The sequence below is a fragment of the Aotus nancymaae genome, unplaced genomic scaffold (assembly GCF_030222135.1).
Source record: "Aotus nancymaae isolate 86718 unplaced genomic scaffold, 86718_ANA_hifiasm-v0.15.2.pri h1tg000014l, whole genome shotgun sequence".
Classification (NCBI taxonomy): Eukaryota; Metazoa; Chordata; class Mammalia; order Primates; family Aotidae; genus Aotus; species Aotus nancymaae.
The window spans coordinates 100,129,185-100,155,579 of NW_026988425.1; the positions used below are offsets into that span (position 1 = coordinate 100,129,185).

The window sequence follows — 26,395 nt, forward strand, 5'->3', positions numbered from 1 at the left end:
CTGAATATTTTTACATTAAATTGGGCACGCAAAACTTGGGCCTAGATATTTTCAGGTTGTAAAGCAGACTCCTGGCTCAAAAGAGCTGACTGGTTTCTATTATTTGCTTTCGTATTGGCTTCTTATTGATTTGATTAAAAAAAAAACCTCTCTACCATTTAAAAATGTGGAACTCCATGTGAAAACCAGGATTTCTTATGTCCTGAAGAATATAGCAACATTTATTAAAAGAAATCACTATTTCACTCCTTAACTAAGAACTTCAGGAATTGGGGCAGGTAAAGAGAAAGGTCTTGGCAATGGCAGTTTGATGAGAAATGAATTAATTTGATTATTTTCATGGTGTGGATCAATAGTAGTCGGCCTCCACAGAAGCCCCTGGCCTGAAGGCAGCTGGATAATCAATAGACTCACACAGAGGCATCTCTCCTCCCCGGCAGACTCTCTCATCTTTACTGGGCGGGCTCTTCACGCCTGTGTAATTCTAATTTATGTCAACTAGAAATCAAAGAAATTCCAAGAGGCTTTGGTCATAGGACTTTGGGGTGGACCTTTCACAATCTATTTATGTCTGTTCCTTAAGTAATGTGGCCCCCACAGCCCTCCAGGTGCCTCTACTGGCCAAGGAGAAAAACCCCAGCAGAAGGGTAGCTACCTGCTCCGGGCCAAGGCGGAGGTGGGATTAGGTAAACCAAGGCACACTTTCTCCTTCCTATCTATAACTATGCAGGGACATAAAGAACCAAGCATTTTAAGCAAAATGCTTTGCCAAGAGTGGCTCCCTCAATAACGCTCTTTAATGATACCCCAGACGCTGGCATTTTCAAATCAAATGAACAGTGTATAAAATTAGTTCTGCATGAAGTTAAAAAAAAATAGAAAGTGAAAGGGAGCTTTTAAAAGCTCCAGCATTTCTCCATCCAACTGCTTTTCACAAGGGTTTGGCATTTGAGAATTGCTACGTTTATGATGTTATTCACTGCTCATAATTTAGGCCTGCGTCTCCAAACTTCTGTATTAACACACACTGCAGAGGTTTCTACCACGACATTTTATCACCGAGGTCTCGCAAACTAGCCAGGCTGCCTCTGGTGAGGGCTGGTTTCTCCACCAGTGCCAGGCCACGGTGCCTCCTCCCTTCTCATCAACCTCGTCACCCCAAACATTTTTCATTAACCTTGAACACTGCATTTCCATTTGCCCTACAGCTTTCCCATGATTTTCTTGGTCCTTTTTAGTTTTGTTCTCCATCCAAACTGCCTTGTAAGAAATGAAGAAAATATTGTACAATAATAAGAACAGATCTATAAAGAATCTAGAAATCACTGAACTCACAAAAACAATTTCTATGACCAAAGCAACTGTCTATAATTGTGGAAAATAGAGTAAACATACTGCTCTTATTAGAGACTCCTGTTGATTACACAAGTATTTTTAACTAAATCACCAAATAAATGTGAGTTAAGTTGATAGGTGATTTCGGGTCAACTCTAATTCCCAAGGTCAAGTAAGCCTTTGAACAGTGTTTAAGAATATAAGCTCACCCCAATTCATCAAAGCCGTCTCACACAGCGTTTTCTTCTCTTGGTTCTTACAATGCACTAAAGTTTAGGAGATTAAGTGGCGTCAGCTTCAAAACCCTCTAACATGCTTATCCATCCAGCAATCAGAAAAGCTACTCAAACAGGGGCTTCTTAATGCACTTCCTGACTTTACAACTGCATGGGGAATGCTGCATTGTTGAAGGACTGGAGGACTCCTCCCTAGGAATCGCCAATATTGTAGCCAAACATATTCACTGCAGTTTAGCTTAGCCCTTGTTTAACAATCTGAGTGCATTTTGCTTTCATCTGCAATGAATATGTTTAACATTTCTCATTTGTTCTCTGCTAACCTACCAAGAGAGATGGGGGTTGGGGGTGGTGGGGGAAACACTGTTTTCCTACAACAAATACAAAGCATTTTGTTATTCTTGCAATTCCTCAAAAGCTGAAATGAGGAAAAAAGCTTCAGTTTGGTAAAGTATAGCCTCCAAATTAAATATAAGTTGCCCTCAGTAAAACTGACTGAATGTGAAAGAACATGCAACTAAAATGTTCTTTCTCAGAACCACAGGATCACGGAATGCCAGCGCGAGGACATGCAGACTTCACAAACTCCATCTCTCTCCAGTGCAGGGATCTTACTGACACCATTCCTCACCGAGGGGTTTATTAAGTAATACTGAGGTTCCCTCCCTCCTCCATTGGCTCCCATTGATGTGCAGAAACACAGAGGAGAACTCTAATGGTTTTTATTAGTGGTTAGCAGATTTGGTTAAGGTAGGGAGCAAAGTGATAGTCCCAAATTAATTTTGTTCTTTAATGCTTTGCTGGCACAGATGATCACAGACTGCAAGAGACAGTGTATCTTCTTCTCCATTCCCTAATCATAGTTTTTCTCTGTTTCTTGTTTCTATTCTTATTTTTCACCTTTATTTTTCTTGTTACTTTCTGTTTCCCTATATACTTGAACTGTCTTATCTTCAACTCACCCTTTTCTCCCATGCAAATCTTTCTGCATCCCTGTGTTGGAGTAGATGGTTAATAAACTGATTCCAAATACTGAGCGTCCTATGGCGGCATTAGTTTTCCATTGCAAAGTGTATAGAAAGTGTAATTACTAACATCTTTGTATAAAAAAATAATCTTAATTGTAAATTTAGGTGAGGAAAAAGCATACAGGCAAAACATTCAGTTTATTTTTTTCCCTTTCTTTTTAAGTTTCTTTCAAAATGGGATAGCAGGTAATATAATTTTTTCTCATTGGGAAATTCCAGTATCAGCACAGGTTAATATAATAACATTGATGATATCAGAATAATCAGTAACAGAGCATTATATAAATAATAGACATTATTCTAAGTGTTTTACATACGTTAACTCATTTAAATGTTTATATTTCTACAAGATAGGTACTAATATCAACCTCATTTTGCAAACAAGGAAACAGGCACTGAGAGGTTAGTAACTGCCCAAGATGACATAACTAGTAAGTGCAGACCCCAGATCTGAACCTGAACTTGGGCTCCACAGACCATACCCTTGCTATGAATTTCTTTTCTTTGCTACTCAAATCTCCCTTTGAATCTTGATGGTAACTTAAAATCTGGAGATGGATGGCATGCTACAAAATCTGAAAACTGAATAGCTACTTTAGATTTCCATCCAACTAAACCAACAAGCATGCTTTTCTGTGCAAGGCTTTACTTGTGCTTTGTGTGTGGTTTGGAACTGTCTTCCATCCTCACAGAGCTTCTCGTGTTTGGCTCCGAGCTGCCTTAAGTCTGAGGAAGCCAGACAGCAAGGCTGGGTCCAGCATCTCCCTGGGCTGCGTTGCACAGGCTCTGACCAGACGGCATCGTGCTGGAGCCAATGGGCCCTCAGAGTAGCTCTCTGGTTAGAGAAAGGATTCAGAGGCAGCCCAGGGAAAGGGCTAAAACCCTCAGGGATACAGCTAATCGGAACAGTGTCTCTATTTAATTTTGGACTAATTTGCATTTGGGTAGAAAATAACCCTTTCTTAACTTACAATCAGCAAAATGCTGGTCAGCAAATATGTCTGGAATAATATTCTCCCGTAGTAACTGTAACATACAACTTTTACAATGTATCTCTGAAGATGGAGCTGATCTTAACAAATCTAAAGATGACAGATTAGAAATATGGCCAATTTCTGAGAATGGTTGTGGACGCATACGCATGAGTGCTTACATTTTGGTAGCTTTAGTTAGACAGCACTCATGGCAGTTCCTTCTGCTGGAAACCGAGGAGCTCTGCTGTCATTGTTTCCTGCTGCTAGAGAACTCTGCCTATGGTGGACCCTTTAACTTGTCTTAACAGAAGTCATTTTAAAGTGGCAAGGTTAGCAGCAGCATTGGGTTGGTTAGTAAAAAGATTTGTGGGAGACTTTCAACCCCTGAGTCTCAGTGCTGTTGCTTAATTACAAAGTAAGTCGATTCTGGGCTGGGCTGAGAATATGTAATAACATTCCTCTAAACATAACTAACTGGCAAAGGTCTAGTAAAATTTGGGATTCTAAAGTGTTTGGATAAAAGAATTAGTCAATTAACAAAAAATGACAAAGGACACAAGGGCTTTAAAGGGGCCATACTTCATTTGCCCCCAGATTTGCTACATTTAGAAAATGCATGCCCTTTGAATGGCATGTCTATTTAGTTTAACGTTATTTTGCTAGATTTGTCCCTAATCACCATTTACAAAAGTATCACACATGTGTAAATTAGTACCAGATGATGGCACATTCTGAGCCAGTATCTGAACTGGATCTTTTCTAAAGAAGCAGTCCCCATGGCCAGAGACTGCCCCAGGGTTGTGCAGCAGCACTGGACACATATTCCAAAGGCCTGATGTAAAGTCTTGCCAGAGTATCCCTGGGCCACTGACTTCTTTCTGAGCCTCTGTTTTCTCCCCTTCACAATGCAAATAACTATCATAGGGACTTGTTATAGGGAAAACATGGAACAAACAAAGAAGAAAACACCTGTTGAGTGCCTGATGTCCAGTATTGTTTTTTTGTTTTGTTTTCTTTTGAGACAGGCTCTCGCTCTATCACCAGGGTGGAGTGGAGTGGCACAATTATGGCTCACTGTGACCTCGGGCTACTGAGCTCAGGTGAGCTCCGATATGGAATAATCTTATTTATTATGTCAGAAGTATTCTTCTTTGCTGATTTCTTCTGGGTATTCTACCACTCTAGCCTAGCCCCAACCCCAGTATTAGGGAGACATTGACCCCCAACAGGCATTTTCCCCCTCAACCCCTTAGAAGTGCCTCACCTAAATACATCTGTACTACTTGCATCAGGAGTTTCAACTACTTGGGCTCACCACAGACTGATAGAAGGTCACTGAAAGCAAATAAATAAAACTGAAAGCTACTTCCCGAGTAGCTGGGACTACAGGCATGTGCCACTATGCCTGGCTAATTTTTTTTTTCTTTTTCTGGGTAGAGACAAGATTTTGCCATGTTGCTCAAGCTAGTCTCAAACTCTTGGGCTCAAGTGATCCTTCTGCCTTTGCCTCTCAAAGTGCTAGGATTACAGGTGTCAGTATATAGATTTTTATTATCTCTTTTCTCAGTCTTCAAAGGGTCCCATGTTAAATACTGTACCACTTCCTAAACTCATGCTCACATCCCTGGTTGGCTCCACAAGCCTTCTGCCAGGACCTCTGGAACCATTTTTTATCACGTGCTAGGAGTGGCATCTGATGTATGGGGAGATGCAAGGTCCCACATATCCCCTCACTGGCCCTTTCTTGGTCCCAAATGGCCAGAATACATAAATCTTGAGTATTGAAGTTATACCTGTGAAAAAACAATTTGGTACTGTTCTTTCCACCTTTACTACTACCGGAAACTTGGAATCCAGAATAGAATTTTATGGTTAGATTCTGCAAATTGCAGTTTGTCATGTAACCTTTTATATTTTAGTCTATGGACTTGTAAATAGGATGCCAAACTCTAAGCAGACTGTGTAGTATATGATTATTTTTTCTTTCTGCTTAAGCACAAAATTCATTATTAACTGGGGGAAATGCAAAGATAATCTCAGATTAGTTTACAAAAGCAGGCAAACAATGCATAGCTATAATTATTTATATATATATATATATGGTATATATAATATATGATATATGGGGGGTAGGGATAGAGAAGAAGGGAGGACATTACATCAAGCTATTAACTATACTGATATGTAGAAAGCAAACAACTTGATAGACAACTCTTACTTTATCACATCTCATCAGCCCCAAATATCTCAGAGACTTGCTGCTCTGTGCAATCAGGGTGGCTCCTTGATCTGTAATTTCTTTACACCATCCAACATCCACAGTCTCTATTGTCATGCTGTATCGCCCAATGGCTATCAGTGCTGCAAGACGGAGCAGAGAGAAAGCATGAACGTCAGCAGTGTACAGGATCTCTATCTTATTATGACCATTTATCTCATTTCCTCACTAAATTTGTTCCTGAAATTTTGTGTGTAAATGAATGTTCTATAAACTAAATTAAATTTGAAATGCTTTAGGAAAGCTTCCCTATGACAAACCCTTTTGCAAAGTGAATAATCGTTCCATAATTTCCCTTTCATTGGACATAACCTTTTATCAGTTTTATTCATTACAAGGTTACCTGTACTTTCATTCAGCTCTGCAGAAGGAATAAATTAAAATGGATTACACATATAACATTTTTAAAAAACCCAAGTACTAACTAAATTTTACCCAAGATAACTTTAATTTTTTTTTAAAGAAAAACCCATGTAAGCACCGTTTTGAGGTGTGTTATGCTGCATGTGAATGTCTTTAACAATTGGCATAATTTTTTCCATCTGCTTATGACCTGTAAAATGTAAGATTATGTAATATTTTTCACATTAGTCCTTCTTGGGACTGCTAGGAATTAAGAGTACATGATACATATGGCTGAATTTAATTGGTGCCATGCTAGAGTACAGTAAAGAGAATGCATTTGTTATGGTGAATTTCCTCATCCTATCAGAAGTCTTCCTTCTATTAACATATAAAATACAGCCTGTTGTCTGTAAACTATGAGAGCATCTGGAGTCTTCTCAGTTGCTTAGCATTGTACCACCAACAAAGTGCAGACACTTATCCCATAATTTATGATGTGCACTACTAATCACTGCAAAGCCCCATAACCTATCACCCCATCAGAGTGACCAATTGGTGAATGTCGCTCTTTTCTACCGACTTTGATAAACATGCCCACCTCTATATTTATGGAGCAGAAAAACAGATTTCAGTACCTCCAGCACCAGTTTATGGTGCATCAGTTTGTGAATCAAAACCCTGAAAACGATGCCACAAATCTCAAAAACAAAGGAGAAATGGCTTTCTGATAATTTGCTCATTCTAAGATAGCGTAAGTTGATTTCTGTTACAATAAAGGTGAACGCTAGTTCCCAAAACATGTTGGCTAGACGGATAATTTAGAGTGAAGTACTCATGCTAACAAATGTTTACTCCTACAGCTCACAGAAGAGACTACTTGGCAAAAATCTCTTTGCTAATTACCTCATTATTTTTTTTTTTAACTAGAAAACCCGTGTCCGTACATTCCAGTATCAAAGCACTCCCAAGTAGCCAGATATTTAATGTTTATAAAAACAGCAATCATGATCTCAGTGTTTTCCAGTGAAAATACAATAGAGAGCAATAGAAAGATAATTTTTAAAAAATTCTTTATGTACCAGTTTGTTAATGTTTTCATCTTTGTGCATGCTGTTTTGATATTTAAAGTTTTCCAAGGGGTTTGGGGATTTGCCAACCACTAAAGGTTTGCAGAAATGATCTGAATACTATTTTTGTGTAGCAGGAGCAACATCCCAGGTTAATACCATTGGTGTCTCTGACCTAAGAAAATTGTTCTTTCTGGTATCATCATAACTTTCATTGATTATGATATTCTGAGATCTGCTATGAAAAGTGAAGTAGGGGATGCATAAAATAAATCCATTTTAATACAAAATGCTCAAATTGTCATCTCCAAAGATGACAAAGCACCAGTTGCAGGATGGCCTGAGGTTGGTAGATTTTGTGCAGTTGTTTTATGGAGGTCTGAGGCTAGAACACAAAGGGCTTGTACTATCCAGAAAAGCCCTAGACTATCACAGCCTGCTTTATAAGCAGATGAAGAGTCAATAGCTATCGACTCTGGGTGGTAAAATCACTGATGTTTGATGTTTTCCTTTTTCTTTCTTTCTTTCTATACAAACTAAAATACACAATAAAGAAGGCAACTGAAGATAAGTTAGGGTATTCAGCTTTTCTTTGGACCTAGTATTAATTACCGAAGTAAGAATGGAACTTTATTATTTCTTAGCTCATTCATTTACTTAATAAACATCTTGTGAGCTCTGGAGCATTTCTGCCAACATTTATTGACTACATTCCATGTGCCAGGCTCTTGGCTAAGAATTTCAGGTGCATTATCTGATTTATTACTAACTGCAACCCTATTAAGTCTTATTGTTATATTCACTTTAATAATCAGGAAACAGATTATTATAAAGAGATTGAATAACTTTCCTAGTGTCATAAGACAGTAAGTAGGGGAGTGGATTTTAAGTTGGAATCCAGCTCCCAGCAGAATCATGGGGCAAGGTGCCTTGCAGTTCTCATAGGCTATACCACCAGTGGTGGAACTGCAATGTGACATACTGGGCCTGTGCTGGCTACTTGGAATACAAGATTCATGGAGCTCAGAGGCCAGTTGAGTGGAGGTGCGGGGTGGGTGGGAGGTAGGGTAGAAATGAGGAACAGCCCAGTAAACAGTCACAATCCAACGCTCACCCCCCATCTCTTCCCTTTCCCAAGTCCTTACCTTTCAGATCTCAGGTCAAAGGTCAACTTACTCAGAACTGATCATCCTATCATTTATTGCTATTGGGAATGTTGTTATTTGTTTACTTCTTTGTGACCCATTCCCTTATTAGAGCGACAGCTCCTGTTCGCTGCGGTATGCAGGACCTAGCACATGCCTGGTACAGAGCAGGCTCTTAAAAATATTCATTGAATGCTGTAACGACTATAACAGAGGCAAGCTAAGGGGGCGTAAAATCTCCCTCACGCTTCAGGGAAACGGGGATACATCAGAAACCCTCAGCTGAGTTAGGTCTTGAAGGATGAGTAAGGATTTTCCAGATAAACAAAGGAGCAAGGATACGTATGCTGGGCAAAGGAAACCGTTTGTGTGAAAGTAAGAGAGGAGAAAGGACAAGCGGGCTGCAGGTATTCTATGTGACTGAAGTAAAAACAAGTACAAGAAAATGGGAAGACTCATTTCAGAGATTTATTCAGTGACTAATGGCACTGGGGCAGGTACAAGAGACACAGAGTGACAAAACCTAGCAGAGTCCTTGATGTCATGATGTTTATAGTCTAGCAGAAGAGATGGATGTGAAACAAATAAACATAAAAGTAAACATAGCTCTAAATTGTGACAAGGGCTCTGAAGGAAATGGACTGACCACTGCAGGAGAGAATGACATTTAGCTGGGGGTATGAGGGAGGGTCTCTCTGATGAAGTTACTCTTAATTCTTCCAACAGCGCTGCAGAACAATACCCATTTCAGAGGGAAGAAAACAGTTTCAATAGTTCACCACGGCCCAAAAATTGAATAAAGTGGCAGAACCAGGGTGCAAACTGAGGCTGTCTGGCTCCAAGGCCAGTGCTTATTCTGTTATAGCAGCAGCACCTAGGGTGGGAGTAAAGCCTGCACATGGTGAGAACAGATTTCTCTTTACCACTTTTGATTCCAAAATATACGCAAGTGATTTGCTTCTCTTTGACTATATCATGTCCTTGGACAGTTTTTCATTGTTGTTTCATAAGCTAGCTATAAAACCTGTAGTGTGGTCTAGTCTCAAGTTTGGTTCTAGGCTTACTACCTAGTAGATGTTTGACATCGAGACCACATTTAACTTTTCTGAGTCTCAGCTTCCTTACCTGAACAATGGGTATGTAGATTATATGTCTTCTCTAATTCATGAGGTTGTTTTGTGGTTCAAGTGAGATAATAGATGTAAAGGACTTTGTACTACATAAATGTCATGATCTATTTGTTATTTCCCTAATCCACTCTACAGTTGTGTAGTTGCTATAAAATGAAAAGACTTGAAAGAATTTTGAAAAATAAACTCTGGGCAAATGATAGCATTATATAAACACTTAGTCATTATGTCACTGCTAGAGTTCTTGAACTGCCTACTCTCTATCAGTGATCATAAACTTCTAGTCTGCACCTGGGCTGATAGGGCTGTAAATGTAATGTATGATTACTACCTTCATTAGAGGCTGTTGACATATTACAATGCTATTTATTGAACCTTGAAAAGGAATAAATTATGCAAGACTAATTCCTAACTCCAATGCAATTTTAATATACTTTTTAATGTGCTAAGTGCAACTAATGAAGAAAGTTAAATTTTAAAAAAGGTACACAAATTAAAAGCTGTAGTTCAGTAACTTGTGTGTTGATGAAGTATATACATTAACCCCCTAATAGTCATTCCCATAGGCATACAGATGACCAACAGAGTGATTAAGAGACTTTAGCACACATGCACTTAATTTTGACCAAGAAATTCCATTTCTAGGAATCTGCTCTGACAATATACCTCTAATAGTACAAAATTACTTGAATATATGCAAGTTTATTTGTTGGAACACTAATTGTGGTTGCAAAATAATGGTAACAGCATAAATATCCATACATAGGAGAGTGATTGAATAAACTATGCTATATTCACACAACTGAATAAACTATGCAGCTCTAAAAATGTGAATAAGGAGGATCACTAGGAATTAATCTGGAATAATTTTCAAATCATTAAGTGAAATAAAAGAAAAGGGCAAATAGTTTATATGATGTGGTACTACCCTTCATAAAAAGCAAAAGAAAATATAAAAAAATACATATTAATCTGCTCATCTGTGCATAAGTAATAGAAGAAGCATTAACCAGACACCACAAAAGACTGTAACTTAAGTTGGTAAAAAATAACAAAGCTGGCATGAGATGTGGAGGTGGGGTTGTGAGGAAGAAGAGATAGAAGAAGAGAAACTTCTTATAATAGCTCTTTTTATACAGCTTTGCCTCTGAACCATAGTAATGCTTTACACACTTCCTAAAATTGAAAAAAAAAAGAAAGAATCCAAAGAGAAACACAAACAGTAACAAATGAACCCAAATAAACAGCATAACCCAGATGAATAATACAACTATGCCAAAGGTGAAAGGAATTAAAAATGAGTTTAAATCACTTTGGAAACATGATCTTAACTGTATATTATAAGAGAAAAACCAAAAAGAACTCTAAGCAAACAAATACTGTACTACAGTAAGTAAATCTATTTGTCACAGGGGTATGAGTTAGGAATTCATTAACTACTCTATGTAATCTAGGATTGTAAATAATGGCAGCTAGTGTTTTTATTGTTAGAGAAAGAAGTTACAAATAAGAAAATAGGAGAGGCACACATATACACAGATACACAGATAGCTATAGAAGTAAGTAAGAAGTAGTGTATATGTGTATGCCTGGTTTAGAATACATGCATATATTTCCTAGCTCTTTCTGCTGAGAGGGACTGGGGGCAGTGGCATCCTAGCACCACTCACATCTTGGTTTCTAAATATCATTCTCCAGTGAAAGGAATCAGAGCTTCGTAGATAAATGGCTGATTCCAGGACTAGAGCAGGGAAAATACAAGATGAGTCTGGAACATCTAGTGATGTCAGAAAAAGAAGAGCTTTTAAAAGAATGGGTGCATTTCAAAAGGACACAGGATCCAATCAGAAGAAGCTGCCAGTGACCAAAGCTGGAACAACTTGAGCATCAAAATCAATGATAGCATAGATTATAGTTCATAAAATAAGTATCCACAAGTCCATACTAATACAAATAACCAGATAAATATAAACATATTAACATCATATGTACTCTCTGATCACTTCTACAATATTCTTGCCAAGTGAATAACTTTAATGTACTTATAAGAAAATATCACACAAATCCAAAAATGAAAAACATTCTACAAATTAATTCACTAGTACTCATCAAAAGAGTCAAGGTAATGAAATACAAAAAAAAAAAAAAAAAAGAACAAGGAACTGTTACAACTTGGAGGAAACTAGGGTGACATGACAACTAAATACAGTGTGGGGTCCTGGGTTGGATCCTGGAACAGACAAATCGTAGAAACATAGTTAAATTTAAATATGACTTGTAGTTCACCTAATTTTATTGTTTCAATGTTAATTTCCTGGGTTTAATAAGTGTATTCTGATTATATAGGTTGTTAGAGGTAGCTGGGTGAAGAATATATGTAAACTCTACTATTTTTGCAACTTTTCTGTAATTCTAAAATGATTTCAAAACAAGGAATGAAAAAAAGCAAAGATAAGCTAATAATAGATAACAAGTGAATGAATTAAGTGAGGACTAAAATTTTCTAAGTGACAACATTTTCACAATGGAACATCGGATATATAAATGTGAGGGCTAAAAATACATTTCCTCCTCATAGAAGGAAGATTAGTCATACAAGTGCATTAACAAGCGACCTGCATGTGCCATTTTGTCCTTTCCAGTACTATCTTCTGCTAGGGATCTATGTACCTGTAATAAAATCAGAAGAAAAGCCCTAGTGCTTGAAAGAATTAGTGTTAAAATTTAACAGTAGGATTAACATCTTTCATGTAATACTTCGATAAAAGCCATTTGCAAAGAAATTTCTTGGCATGGTTACAAAGAGATAAATATGAAACATGCTCCCCTTTGTAGAAGCCACAGAACTCTAAAAACAAAGAAATGACACTTTCGGAATCATTTGTTGTGTTGATGGTCCCTGCAAAGGCGCCTCCACCCCACAGGGACTACAGGGATGATTCCTAACTCAGGCTGTTCAGGAGAATCACAGGTGCATATTCAAAGTACTGATACCTGAGTCCCACCCCTGGAGAGTCTGTTTCGGGAGAAGCTATAAAAGCTTCTGTGATCCTGATGTGCGGCTAGGGCTGAGAACCACTGGAACAGAATGACCTACAGCTTGGGCAAAGTCAGTCAACTAAAAACAAAAGAGTCTGCTTTAAGGATATAAATAGCTAATGTCTTCTGACATTTTAAAACAATCTGGCCTCTCAAACCGTAGTTACTTTTGTATATAATTAAATACTTTCATATCTCTTTACTTCTAATTTATGTTCTTTCCATCCATTTTTACACATTATTATATTCTTCCTATTATATATAGTAAACCATACACTAACCACACTCTAAAACATTTTTCCAGATTGTTCTTTTGTTGCAATATTTTGTAAACATTTTCCTTTTCTTCATTGTACTTATTTTATATTTCTAATGTAGCACTTACCAGAGTTTGTTTCATGTTAAAATTATTTATCAACATGTTTGTCTTCCTCATTAGGTTGTAAAATCCTTGAAGCAGCGAATATGGAGTGTGTTTTATCTAAGACCTCTGAATGTCTGAAAATCAAGTGTCACTCATTTTTCATAGTTTTAATTAACTTTCTGGAAGCATATCTAACTGTAGAAAGTTGCACATGTCTGAAGGGTACACCTTGATGAATTTTAGCAAAGTTCACACAGCTGTGACAGTTTCCAGACTGAGAAACAGAGCAAGCCCAGCACGCTGGTAGTCTTTCATCCCCGCTTCAGTCACTTCTATTCCCCCAACAAGGATAATCATTATCTTGACTTCCAGTCACACACATTACCATTCCTATTTTTGAACTTTATATAAATAGAGTCAAACGCCAAACATTTTTCTGGGTAATTAGCTGCCCATTATGCATGTGAGATCCATTTATGTTGTTATGTATACTGGTAAGTGTTATGTGTTCATTTCTCAATGCTGTATAATATTTCATTCTGCTGATGGACATCTGGGTGGTTTCTGCCTCGGGGCTATTGCAGATAATAATGCTGTGAACATTAGCATACCTGTCTTTGTGTGGATATATGTTTTCATTTCACTTGGGTAATTACCTATGAGTGGAATTTCTGGGTAACATGGTAAGTGTATGTTTAACTTTATAAAAAACTGCTAAAGTGTTTTCCCAAAGTGGCTGTACTATTTCACATTCCCACCAGTACGTATCCAAGGTTCCAGTTTCCCTTGCATACTTGGTACTTGATGATGTGTCTCTCTTTAATTACAGCCATTCCAGTGGGTATGTAGTAGCACCTTATTTGGGTTTTTAATTTCCATTCCCCTAAGGATTAATGGTATTATGTATCTTTTTCATTGTCTCATACTTAAAAAAAATTCTAGCAGAGTGCCTCTACCCTTGTAATACTTGGTAGATATCTACTACATTAAACTGATGAAGGGAAGGCACATAATTTTTCTGTTATTAGACAACAACAAAGAATAGCTTTCTAAACAACAGATAATTTCCCATGTAATCTGAAGACATGAAACTCAGGTAAATTCAGGAAAATATAAGGTTATAGAAAATGTTGCAAATGCTCAATTGTTTGTGAAAATTTTAAAGAGTATTTTTTATTTAGGACTTTGAATCTCTGAAAATAAAGGGAAAAATACAAATAATAAAAATGATTGCCCATCAATGATGGGTAACATTAGAGACTAAACATTTGAATTGTGCTAGCACTGTCAAGCAGCTGCATGCAGGGACATTCGTTTTATATAACTCTGCTTATTGAATTCAGATAGCAACACGCAGGTATTATCTGACTCACAAAGGGAGCAAGCTGGCTGTGGCCCTTGACCTTTCTGGGAAGAGGCTCTCCTGCCCTGTAACTCCTGAAATCGTAATTCAAACCTTAGTTACAGGTTGCGTCTGCTTTCCTTCCTATGATATGAACAAGTTGGTGGAAAAGTCAGTTCAAGTGAAGAATTTTTTAAACAAATGTCTTTTAAGCATCAGCAGCAAGGATAAGCATTTACCCCTTGTCCCTTCTTATTTATTTTTTATTTTGAAGACAGAAAGACACAAATTTGATTGAGTATGTAGAAATGATTCCTATACGTGACTTCTAAAAATGTCATAAACAGGGGGCATATTTAGAACTAACCTATATTTAACAGGAAATTGCTCCACTGCTCTGGTTTTGAGTAGTGTTGTATTTGGTGGGAACCAACCCTTGGAGTAGAATGTTAGGTTCCCCTGACAATCCCCCTGTTAAATTTTAAAATTAAAGATGAAGAAGCAGAAGAACCTTACAACTCTAACATTAGCTGAGAACCTAAAGTCCCTGGTTCAGTGATTCTTTTTTATTCCAGTCTGCATAAATACATATATTACTTATCAAAGAATTACGCATCCTTTTCAAAATCCTGACATTACATTAGATTTCCTCACTTTATGAGAAGTGAATTCTGAGTTTAAATATGTTGGTTTGTAGAGATGGAAAAGTACATTAGTGTCTCTGTCATATATCTGCCTTGTCCTGCTCTCTAAACTGAGTTTTTCAGACCACTGTAGACAGAGCATCAGTTTTAAGCAGGTCTCAGATTTAAAAAAAAAATTATCTGAAGTTGGGCATGGTAGCTCATGCCTGTGCACTTTGGGAGGCCAAGACAGGCAAATTGCTTGAGGCCAGGAGTTTGAGACAAGCCTGGGCAACATGGCAAAACTCCGTCTCTACAAAAAATTAAAAAAATAAGCTGGGTGTGGTGGCGTGCACCCATGGTCCCAAGTACTGGGGAGGCTGAGGCAGGAGGATTGTTTGAGCCTAGAAGGTGGAGGTTGCATTGAGCTGAGATCACGCCACTATACTCCAACCTGGGAGACAGACTGAGACCCTATCTTAACAACAACAACAACAAAAAACTGTCTGACCCAGTGTGCAGCACAGTAGGATGTGATTTCAGTGAACGCCACTTAAAAGACACCAAGGTTGGTGGAAACATACATGTTGTCAGGCTGACCAATAAACACGGTAAAAGTATTTTGATAGTGAAGCAAAGGAAACCAGAGGAAAAGGGAAGAACGTGTGGGGATAATGGCAGAGTGAATAGATTATCTTTTCTTTTATTTGACAAATATAAATTGAGTACCACTATGTGTCAGGCATATGTTTCAGCAGCTGGGGATAAAAAGATCAAATTCCTGGTCCTATGGAGCTTGTATTCTGGTAGAATATATAATTTGTCAGATGGCATTAATTCTTTGGAGAAAAATATAACACGGACCAGGATGAGAGTGTTGCAGTTTTAATGAAGTCTGATAGGGAAGGCCTTACAAAGAAAGTGACATTTGACCAAAACCTGAAGCAGTGGGTGAGTAAGCCATAATGACATCTAAGGGATAGACTTTCCATGCAGAGAAAACCTACCGCCAAGGCCATGAGGTAGAAAGCTGCTGGTTTGTTCCAAAACAATGGCGTGCCATTGAGATGAGATCAGGGAGTTAATGGAAAAGAAGGTGGAAAAATAACCTTGCTGGCCATATTTAACAATGTTGGCTTTCACTCTAAATGAAATGGGAATCGACCGAAATATTTGGGGCACAGAAGTGATATGATTTAAGTTAAATTTTCAAAGAATTGCTCCAGCTTCTGGGTTGAGAACAGACTGTATGGAGGTAAGAACAGAAGCAGGAAGACCAATAAGGAGGCCATTGCAATTATCGAAGCAAGAAGTGATAATGGCTTGGCCCAAGGCGGCATAACAGAGATGAGAGAAGGGGTTGAATTTTGAATAGATTTTAAAGATAGGACCAACAGCATATGCTCATAGATTGAACGTGGAGTGAGAAAAAGAGGACTCAAGGATGCAAAAAGTAAAAAAACTTTCTTGGCTCTTAGATTGGAAAGAAATTTCTTACATGGAATTTTACAAAGTTGCTGTGTCCTTGTGTGTCTAAGTGTCCTTGGATTGATGGCAATATGCTGATTTCTTCTACTGGATGTGAACTCCACTGAGGAGGCACAGACCACTCTTATTCATCTTTGCGTCATCAGTGTCTAGCTGAGTCTTTGTTATTATTCAATATATATTTGTTTAAAGAGAGATACTCTTCAACTTACAATGGGGTTATGTCCCAATAAACTCATCATAAATCGAAATTATCATAAGCTGAAAGTGCATTTAATTTGCCCAACCTATAGAACATCACAGCTTAGCCTAGCCCATCTGAAATGTGCTCAGACACTTAGATCAGCCTATAGTTGGGCAAAAACATCTAACAAAAAGCCCATTTTATAATAAAGTTATTGAATATCCCATAAAATTTGTTGAATACTATAGTGAAAAAAAAACCAAAATGGTTGTATGAGAACTCTAAGTACTGTCCCTACTGAATACATATTGCTTTCACACCATCATAAAATTGAAAAATCCTAACTCAAACCCATGTAAGCTAGGGACTATCTATGTATACATATTAGTTATCACAATTATAAGCACTTGGGGGAAAATCAGAAAGGGGTCTTGTTTATTCTCTAGAGTTTACACTCATTCTTTTATTCTAAAAATATTTACTGAGTAGCTACAAGTACATCAATCACCGTGATGACTGTGTCACTGAGATGTCTTTGCTTGGGGGAGATTATATGTAATACATATTTTTCCTTACATGCTTGTGTATTTAAATTTTTTCAATATTATGCATATTTTATTTTTACAAAGTAAAAAGAAAAACATTTTTAAAAAGTTTCTACTGAATAGATCACTTCATTTTCCCAGAGAAAACTAAGAACTTGACATTTCCTACAGTGAGTTTTCTCTCTAATCCAGTGCTCCTCAAGGCAAACAAACCTATTTACTGGTGCCAAAATCCAACACCTAAAATCATGTAAAATTATGTGGAAAAAAAAAGCATAAAGCTATTTACAAACTAAAACTAAACACAGAAAATGTAGCACAATTGTTTCTCCCTAACTGCAACCAGAACAGTTGTAACTCAGAGGCTGTTGTCTGGAGTGTGGATTAGTGTAGATTATTTGCAATAATTTTTGCTATGGGCATTTCTGCCATAAGAAAGGCAAAGGAAACAAAAACATTAAATTCAAAACATTTTGAGTTTTGATAGTTTAGTAGAGAGCTAGATTAGAATATAGCAAACAATAAATTTTCTACGTTCTTTTTGTTTTCTATTTTTTTCTACTATCTTCCTACACATGGCCCCTTTCATTCCCAGTTTGCTATCTAATATACCTGTCTATCTCTCAGAAAGTCCAGCGATTATTTCAATCCAAAAATCCAGCAATGGGACTTGTGGGTATCATTGCCAGGATTTGGAACCAATGAAAAAGTAGAGGACAAAATCAAAGGACTGGGAGGTAGAAAAAGAAAGCACAAGAGGAAGTAACAAAGCTGGAAGGGAAAGGAAAGACATTGAAAGAAAGAAGTTGAGGTGCATAGAATAAGCAGGATGGATGCTACAGAAGGGAGAGGCCCGGTTCTGAATCTGCTCATCTGGGAGCTTAAACAATGCACACAAGCACACTGTTCACATGTGCACATACACATATATATACACACAAATACACAAACACACATTTATCCCTAGGCCTTAACCCACAGGTAGACTTAGCATGAAGCTAATGAAGGTTGAGCTTCAGGATTTATCACTTATATGAACCTACACATTAGAAGGGCCTAGAGGTGTGTTCACATGGTAATATGTTTTGGAAAGTCTGTAAAAACAAGACACTGTTATATTCTTTTTCTTAAAGAGAGATTCCATATTGAATAATCCTCAGGTACTACAAAATCCTGAATCTGTCCCTGACCCAACCAACAATATTCTGATTCCAGAGGGTTTGGGGATAAATGCTGTATCTTTTTTTTTTTTCCTTAAATGTCACCAAGTGATTTTGATACATAGCCAGGTTTGGAAATCACTGATGAAAGACTACAGACTGATCATTTTAATGAGTCTCTGACACCTAGGTACTATTTATTTCTGGAGATTTGCCACCATTGATTGTAACATAAACCATATAACACTATGTAGTTTGGAAAAAGCTGACAATTGGCAACATTCACTTCCACATTGCAGTGATGAATCACATAACCCTCTGTGCCGAGTAATTAACTATCCATTTGTATGTACTGGCTGAAGTGATATAGTTCTTTCCAATGAGGAAGGAAGGGAATTTGGACATAACATTAACAGTTGTTAATACCAAGCAAATAGAGTAAATTGGATTTATTAAAAAGAGTATGTGTGTGGATTTTTCCCTAGGAGTTGATATAATTTGTCTAGCTTTCTAATTATAGCTTGGACAGAAAATGGCTGAACCCAAAGACCTCTCACGGTATCTAATAAACTTTTACTTACAGGGAGAACATTTCTTGGGTTGGAGAATGACAAATAATTTACTAAGCTTTTCCTGAAAGATAGCTAAAGGTGTTTCACCTATATCCAGCTGATGAATTAGCTTTAGCTAATAATCAGTGTCATGAGACAGGGAAGCAGCAGCCTGTAATTACTTTGAAAGGAATGAAGGAACAGATCTGATAAACTAAATCAGCTAATTCCTCTAGTGAAATACTGAGTGGAAGAGAAGCTTACTTTACTGCAAGTTTTAAAGTGAGGCAAAGATGGAGGACATTGGTGGTTTTTACCTGGCTGGCATAAATTCTCATTTTCTCACAAGAAACCCTCAGTTTTTCTTTCCATAGGATGCAGTTTGGGGCATATGATCCAAGATTCTCTGCCCTCTTCAGGCTAGGGGTAGGCATGTGTCCCAAACCTGACTAACCATTATCAGTTGCAAATAATCTGAATCCTGCCTGGAATGAGTTAAGAAGAAAACCAGCTGGAGGGACATTATATATAAATCTATCATGGGGGACATTATATATAAATCTCATTCTTATATATAATTACACGAGTGAGATTTATACATAACTCTCATTCATATATATAATTATACATGCTTCTAAAAATGTATTTGTTTTTACATAAATTTAATCAAAATAAAGAGACCAAATTACAACTATAAGAATCACAGAATTTCAGCTATTTCCTTACTATAAAATGAAAATGTAATAATTGTTAGAAGAATCTACATCAATTAAGACCAAATTTTATGAAAGCTTTAATAATTTGGAGTCGTTTGAAAAATTCTGCACTTTAAACTCAGACAGAACCTATTAGGAATCAGTTCTAGGAAAGATGAGAAAACTGGCAGGCATTCCTCCCTTTTCCCTCTTCCTCGTCTTATTTTTATTAGCTATATTATTATTTTTACATTGTCAGGTTTTAATGTTTCTGTCTTCTTTTATAACCATAATTTTCATGGTTCTTTTGCTCTGGTTCTATACTTAGTATGCTTTCATCCATATATTTTTTTAAGTTTTTGAGATGTTTATTGTGATTAATGTCTGGTGTCTAGATACCACGTTTAAGCATTTTTTTTAAAGAAAAATTCATCAAACATAACCCTAACACCATAAAAGTAAAACCATGCAGGACATAGGCATAGGCAAGGACTTCATGGCTAAAACACCAAAAGCAATGGCATCAAAAGCCAAAATAGACAAATTGGATCTAATTAAACTTAAGAGTTTCTGTACAGCAAAAGAAATAATCATCAGAGTGAACCAGCAACCAACAAAATGGGAAAAAAAATTTTGCAATCTACCCATCTGACAAAGGGCTAATATCCAGAATCTACAAAGAACTAAAGCAGATTTACAAGAAAAAAACAAATAAACCCATTCAAAAGTAGGTGAAAGATATGAAGAGACACTTTTCAAAAGAAGACATTTATGAGGCCAACAAACATATGAAAAAATGCTCATCATCACTGGTCATTAGAGAAATGCAAACCAAAACCACATTGAGATATCATCTAATGCCAGTTAGAATAGTAATCATTAAAAAATCTGGAGACAGATGCTGGAGAGGATGTGGAGAAATAGGAACACTTTTACACTGTTGGTGGGAGTGTAAATTAGTTCAACCATTGTGGAAGACAGTATGGCGATTCCTCAAGGATCTAGAACTAGAAATTCCATTTGACCCAGCAATCCCATTATTGGGTATATACCCAAAGGATTATAAATCATTCTGTTATAAAGACACATGTACCCGTATGTTCACCGCAGCACTGTTTACAATAGCAAAGACCTGGAACCAACCCAAATGCCCATCAATGATAGACTAGATAAAGAAAATGTGGGACGTATACACTATGGAATACTATGCAGCCATAAAAAATGATGAGTTCGTGTGCTTTGTAGGGACATGGATGAATCTGGAAACCATCATTCTTAGCAAACTGACACAAGAACAGAAAACCAAACACCGCATGTTCTTACTCATAGGTGGGTGTTGAACAATGAGAACACCATGGGCACAGGGAGGGGAACGTCACACACTGGGGTCTGTTGGGGGGTGGGAGGGCTAGGGGATGAACAGCGAGGGGTGGAGAGGTTGGAGAGGGATAACATTGGGAGAAATGCCTGATGTAGGTGACAGGGGGATGGAGACAGCAAACCACCATGGCATGTGTGTACCTATGCAACAATCCTGCAAGATCTGCACATGTATCCCAGAACTTAAAGTACAATTAAAAAAAAAAAAGAAAGATTCATCATATAATCCCTAAGTTCTTGTATGCTTAAGGAAGACTGGTACCCTCATGCTTAGGAAGAAACAACATGGCTAAATAGTCAATGTTGGGATCATCCTTAATTTTACCTTTAAGTCTTTACAGATAGGTCCATCAGTTTGCTATGAAGAAGCCTAAGTCCAACATGATTTCTTACCTTTCATATGTACGTAGCTTTTAATGTCTGAAGCTATATTGTTTTTCCTTTGTCTCTTAGGTCAATACCTTTATCAGGACATGTTTTCATTTTTCTATGGCAATTTATTTAACTGGAACTTGACAAGCTCTTTTAACTTATATAGATTCAAAACCCTTTAGACACAAGATACACAAGCTTTACTCCTGTTCTGTTGGTCTCACTTCACTCCCTATCCCCATTTTTCTGCAAATGATGCTCTCAAATAAAATGCAAGGTACTGTAAATAGGTACTGTAAATGATCCTATGTTTGTTCCTTTCAGATTGTTTCTTCTTGGATTGACTGGGGTTGGTTATCTGTGGGGAATATGGGGAGGTGATTAATGAGCTAGAGCTGTCTGTGTGTCTAGCGTCGTTACCAAAAATCTATTATTTCCTTTATCCAGGCACACTTGTCCTCTCAGGGTTCTATGTTAAAGGGTTACATGGTATTAATAACAACAATTTGGGTCATTTTTGTGTTGAATTCTGGCACTTGCTCTCTGTCATCCTCTTTTGCCCACTTCACTTCTGGCAATCTCCTCCACTTGGAGGCAAGGTGACAGACAATGCAGATGGCTCATCAACATGGTCTGTCCATTGGATCCCTCTTCCCTGACATTTTTGGGATGTGAAACTGGGACTCTTCAAAGACATTCTCACCTCTTCAGATACTGGTATACTACTGGAGATTCATGACTCTAAACAAAGAATTGCTGGATCTGCCTTTCTTGATGGGGATACTCATTTTTGTGTCAACCAGAAGTATCCTGCATCATTACTTTGTTTAAGAATTATGAAGTTAAAGAGAGTCAATAATGTTGATAAACAAATTCTGCAAGGAATTCTTAAAATTTGGGTTAATTTCACTAATATCTGTTGTATGATTATCTCATGCAAAATAACAAAGATTATTAAAAAGATGAGTAAAAGAAAGTCCTTGTCTTCATTTTCAGTGTAGCAGGAAAATAAATAAAATAGAAGATATTTATACTATTATGACAATGCAAATACTGTTCATTGCTGAGCCAAGTAGAAGGGGAGTATTGTGAGCATCCACTTAAAACACTGTGTGACACTAATCATCTCCATGTGAGCCGTACATCTCACATATCACAGTATGTGATTGTATATCATAGTAAAAAAGTGATCTCTTGCAGTTCTTGTATTCTTGTATATTTTTGATCACGTTTAGTGCAATACTGTAAACCTGGAATAACATCATGGGACATATACAACATGTTACTAGTGATGCTGGGAATGCTCCCAAGAAGCAGAGAAAAGCCATGACATTACAAGAAAAAGTTGAATTGCTTGATACGTACTATAGACTGAGGTCTGCAGCTGCAGTTGCTTGTCATATCAGAATAAACAAATCCAATGTAATTACCACTGAGAATAAGAAAAGAAAATTTGTGAAGCTGTCATTGCAGCTATGCCACCAGGCATGAAAATTTGGCATTTTTTGGTGAAATACTAGACCTTTTTATCTTGTATGGAAAATACAGCTTTTATGTGGGTAGAGGATTAGTATAAGAAAGGCATATCTATAGACTTCAGTATAATTTCAGAAAAAAAATGCAGTAATTACAGTAAATGACAAATTAGACCAAAAGGAAGGTGAAGGATCTAAAGATGGAGAATTTAATGCCAGCAAAGGATGGTTTGATAATTTTAGGAAGCAGTTTAGCTTAAAAAAGAGAACAACATAATAGGAGAACCAGCTTCTGTTAACCAAAAGGCAGCAGAGTTCCCAGATGTCATTAAGAAAATCATAGCAGACAGTTTACAATAGCAAAGACCTGGAACCAACCCAAATGCCCATCGATGATAGACTGGACAGGGAAAATGTGGCACATATACACCATGGAATATTATGCAGCCATCAAAAACGATGAGTTCGTGTCCTTTGTAGGGACATGGATGAACCTGGAAACCATCATTCTCAGCAAACTGACACAAGAGCAGAAAATCAAACACCACATGCTCTCACTCATAGACGGGTGTTGAACAATGAGAACACATGGACACAGGGAGGGGAGCACTACACACTGGGGTCTGTTGAGGGGAAATAGGTGAGGGACAGCGGGGGGTGGAGAGTTGGGGAGAGATAGCATGGGGAGAAATGCCAGATATAGGTGAAGGGGAGGAAGGCAGCAAATCACACTGCTACGTGTGTACCTATGCAACAATTTTGCATGTTCTTCACATGTACCCCATAATCTAAAATGCAATTAAAAAAAAAAAAGAAAATCATAGCAGAGAAAGGATATCTGTCTGAACAGATTTGTTATGTAGATGAAAGTGCCCTATTCTGGAAAAAATGACACAAAGAACATTAGTAAGGAAAAGAAGCAAGCACTAAGATTTAGGTCAGGAAAGAATAGGCTAACTCTACTGTTTTGTGCAAATGTAGTTGAATTCATGATCAATACTGCCCTTATCTAGAAAGCTGCTAACCCTGAGCCTTGAAGGGAAAAGATAAATACCAGCTGCCAGTCTTTGGTTGTACACCAAGAAAGCCTGGATAATGACAACTCTTTTTCTGGATTGGATTTTTGGACACTTTGTCCCTGAAGTCAGGAAGTACCATGCCAAGAATAAACTGCCTTTTAGTTCTTTTGATATTGGACAATGCCCCTGGCCACCTAGAACTCCACAAGTTTAACACTAAAGGCATCAAAGTGTCTACTTGCCTCCAAATGTAATGTCTCCAATTCAACCTCTAGATCAGGAAGTTGCAAGGACCTTTAGGCTCATTACACGTGGTACTTTTTGGAAAGAATTATCAATGCTGTGAAAAAGAACCCAGATAGAAAGAACATATGAAAGTCTGGAAGCATGACAGCATTGAAGATGCCATTCTTATTACAAAAAAAAAAAAAAAAAGCTGTGAAAAACATCACTGCTGGAGAAAGCTGTCCAGATGTGCATGACTTCACAGGATTTATGACAGAGTCCATCAAGAAAATCATGAATGAGATTGTGGAAATGTCAAAAAAAAAAAAAGTGAGGGGTGGAGGATTTCCAGATGAGGATCTTGGAGAAATTCAAGAAATAACAGATACTACACCATAACAATTAACAAGAGATAACTTGATGAAGATAAGTACTTTTGAACCAGTGCCAGATGATGAGGATGAAGATGAAGAAGAAGCTATGAAAGAAAACACACTGACATTAGACAATCTGGCAGAAGGGCTCCCATTACTCAAGACTGTTTATGACTTTTTTTTTTTTAAATAACATGAACCCTTTTATGAAGCGGGCACTGAAACTAAAGCAAATGGTGGAAGAAGAATTGGTACCATGGAGAAACGCTTTTAGTGAAAAAGGAAAATAGACAAAAATTATGTTGTATTTCTGCAAAGTTACACTGAATGTAGCTGCCTCTCCTGCCTCCTCTTACATGTACTCCACCTCTTCCTCCTCTGCCACCCCTGAGACGGAAAGACCAGTCCTTTCTCCTAAGCCTACTCAATGTGAAGAAGATGAGAATGATGACCTTTATGATAATCCACTTTGACTTAATGAATAATAATTATATTTTCTCTTCTTCATTATTTTATTAACATTTTAAATTTATCATTATACTTTAAGATCTGGGATACACATACAGGTTTGTTAAACAGGTATACACGTGCCATGGTGGTTTGCTGCACCCATCAACCTGTCATCTACATTAGGTATTTCTCCTAATGCTATCCCTCCCCTATCCCCCCACCCTTGACAGACCCTGTGTGTGATGTTCCCTCCCTATGTCCATGTGTTCTCATTATTCAACTCCAGTTATAAGTGAGAACATGGAGTGTTTGGTTTTCTTTTCCTCTGTTACTGTGCTGACAATGATGGTTTCCAGCTTCTTCCATGTTCCTGAAAAGTATATGAACTCATCCTTTTTTATGGCTGCATAGTATTCTATGGTGTACATATGCCACAGTTTCTTTATCCAGTATATCATTGATAGGCATTTGTGTTGGTTCCAAGTCTTTGCTATTGTGAACAGTGCTGCAATAAACATATGTGTGCACGTGTCTTTATAGTAGAATGATTTATATTCCTTTGGGTAAATAACCAGTAATGGGATTGCTGGGTCAAATGGTATTTCTGTTTCTAGATTCCTGAGGAATTGCCACACTGCCTTCCACAATGGTTGAACTAATTTATACTCCCACCAACAGTGTAAAAGCATTCCTATTTCTCCACATCCTCTTCAGCATCTGTTGTTTCCTGACTTTTTAATGATCACCATTCTAACTGGTGTGAGGTGGTATCCCATTGTGGTTTTGATTTGCATTTCTCTAATGACTTTTCTCTAGTTTACCTCATTGTAAGAACACAGTGTATAATACACACAACATAGAAAATATGTTTTCACTGGCTGTTATGATATCGGTAAGCATTCTGATCAACAGTAGGCCATCAGTAGTTAATTTTCAGGGGATCGACAGTTATATGGGCTGGGCTTACACCTGTAATCACAGCACATTGCGAGGCTGAGACAAGAGAACAGTCTGAGGCCATGAGTTAGAGACAAGCCTGGGCAACATAGTGAGATCCTCCCTGTCCCTACGAAACTTTAAAAATTAGCCAGGTGTGGTGGCAGGCACCTGTAGTCCCAGCTACTTGGAAGGCTGAGGTGGGAGGATCACCGGAGCCCAGGAGTTCAAGGCTGCAGTGAGCTATGATTGCTGCATTGCACTCCAGCCCTCTTAAAGGAAAAAAGTTGTACATATCTAGATGTACTTTGCCAGCTGGAGAACTGTATTTACCATTGAGTAAAATAATATATAAAATTAAATCCTGAGGAGAGGGCGTAAGGGTTGAAAAATTACCTGTTGGGTATAATATTCACTATTCAGGTAATGGGTACACTAAAAGCCCATGCTTCACCACTCAAAACATGTATTTTTTTAAAAATCTGTACTTGTATCCCCTAAATATTAAAAAAAAATAAATTCTGAATGTTTGAAACATCTCTAAATAGTCTCAAGAAACAGTTTCTATAATTTGAATCTTCATAATATATTTGAAACACTTATTCTGATTTAACGAACACCTTACGTATACTAAA

The 26,395-nt window shown here is 37.5% G+C and overlaps 1 protein-coding gene across 1 annotated transcript in view; it reads right to left on the reverse strand.

The window, feature by feature from the left end:
* FBXL17 (F-box and leucine rich repeat protein 17) overlaps nt 1–26,395 on the reverse strand; it is a 545,836-nt gene that overhangs the window by 17,226 nt on the left and 502,215 nt on the right. The window contains exon 8 of the mRNA XM_012459737.3: nt 5,792–5,934. Within this exon, the coding sequence (XP_012315160.3) occupies nt 5,792–5,934 (143 nt within the window). The remainder of the gene's footprint in view (nt 1–5,791; nt 5,935–26,395) is intronic.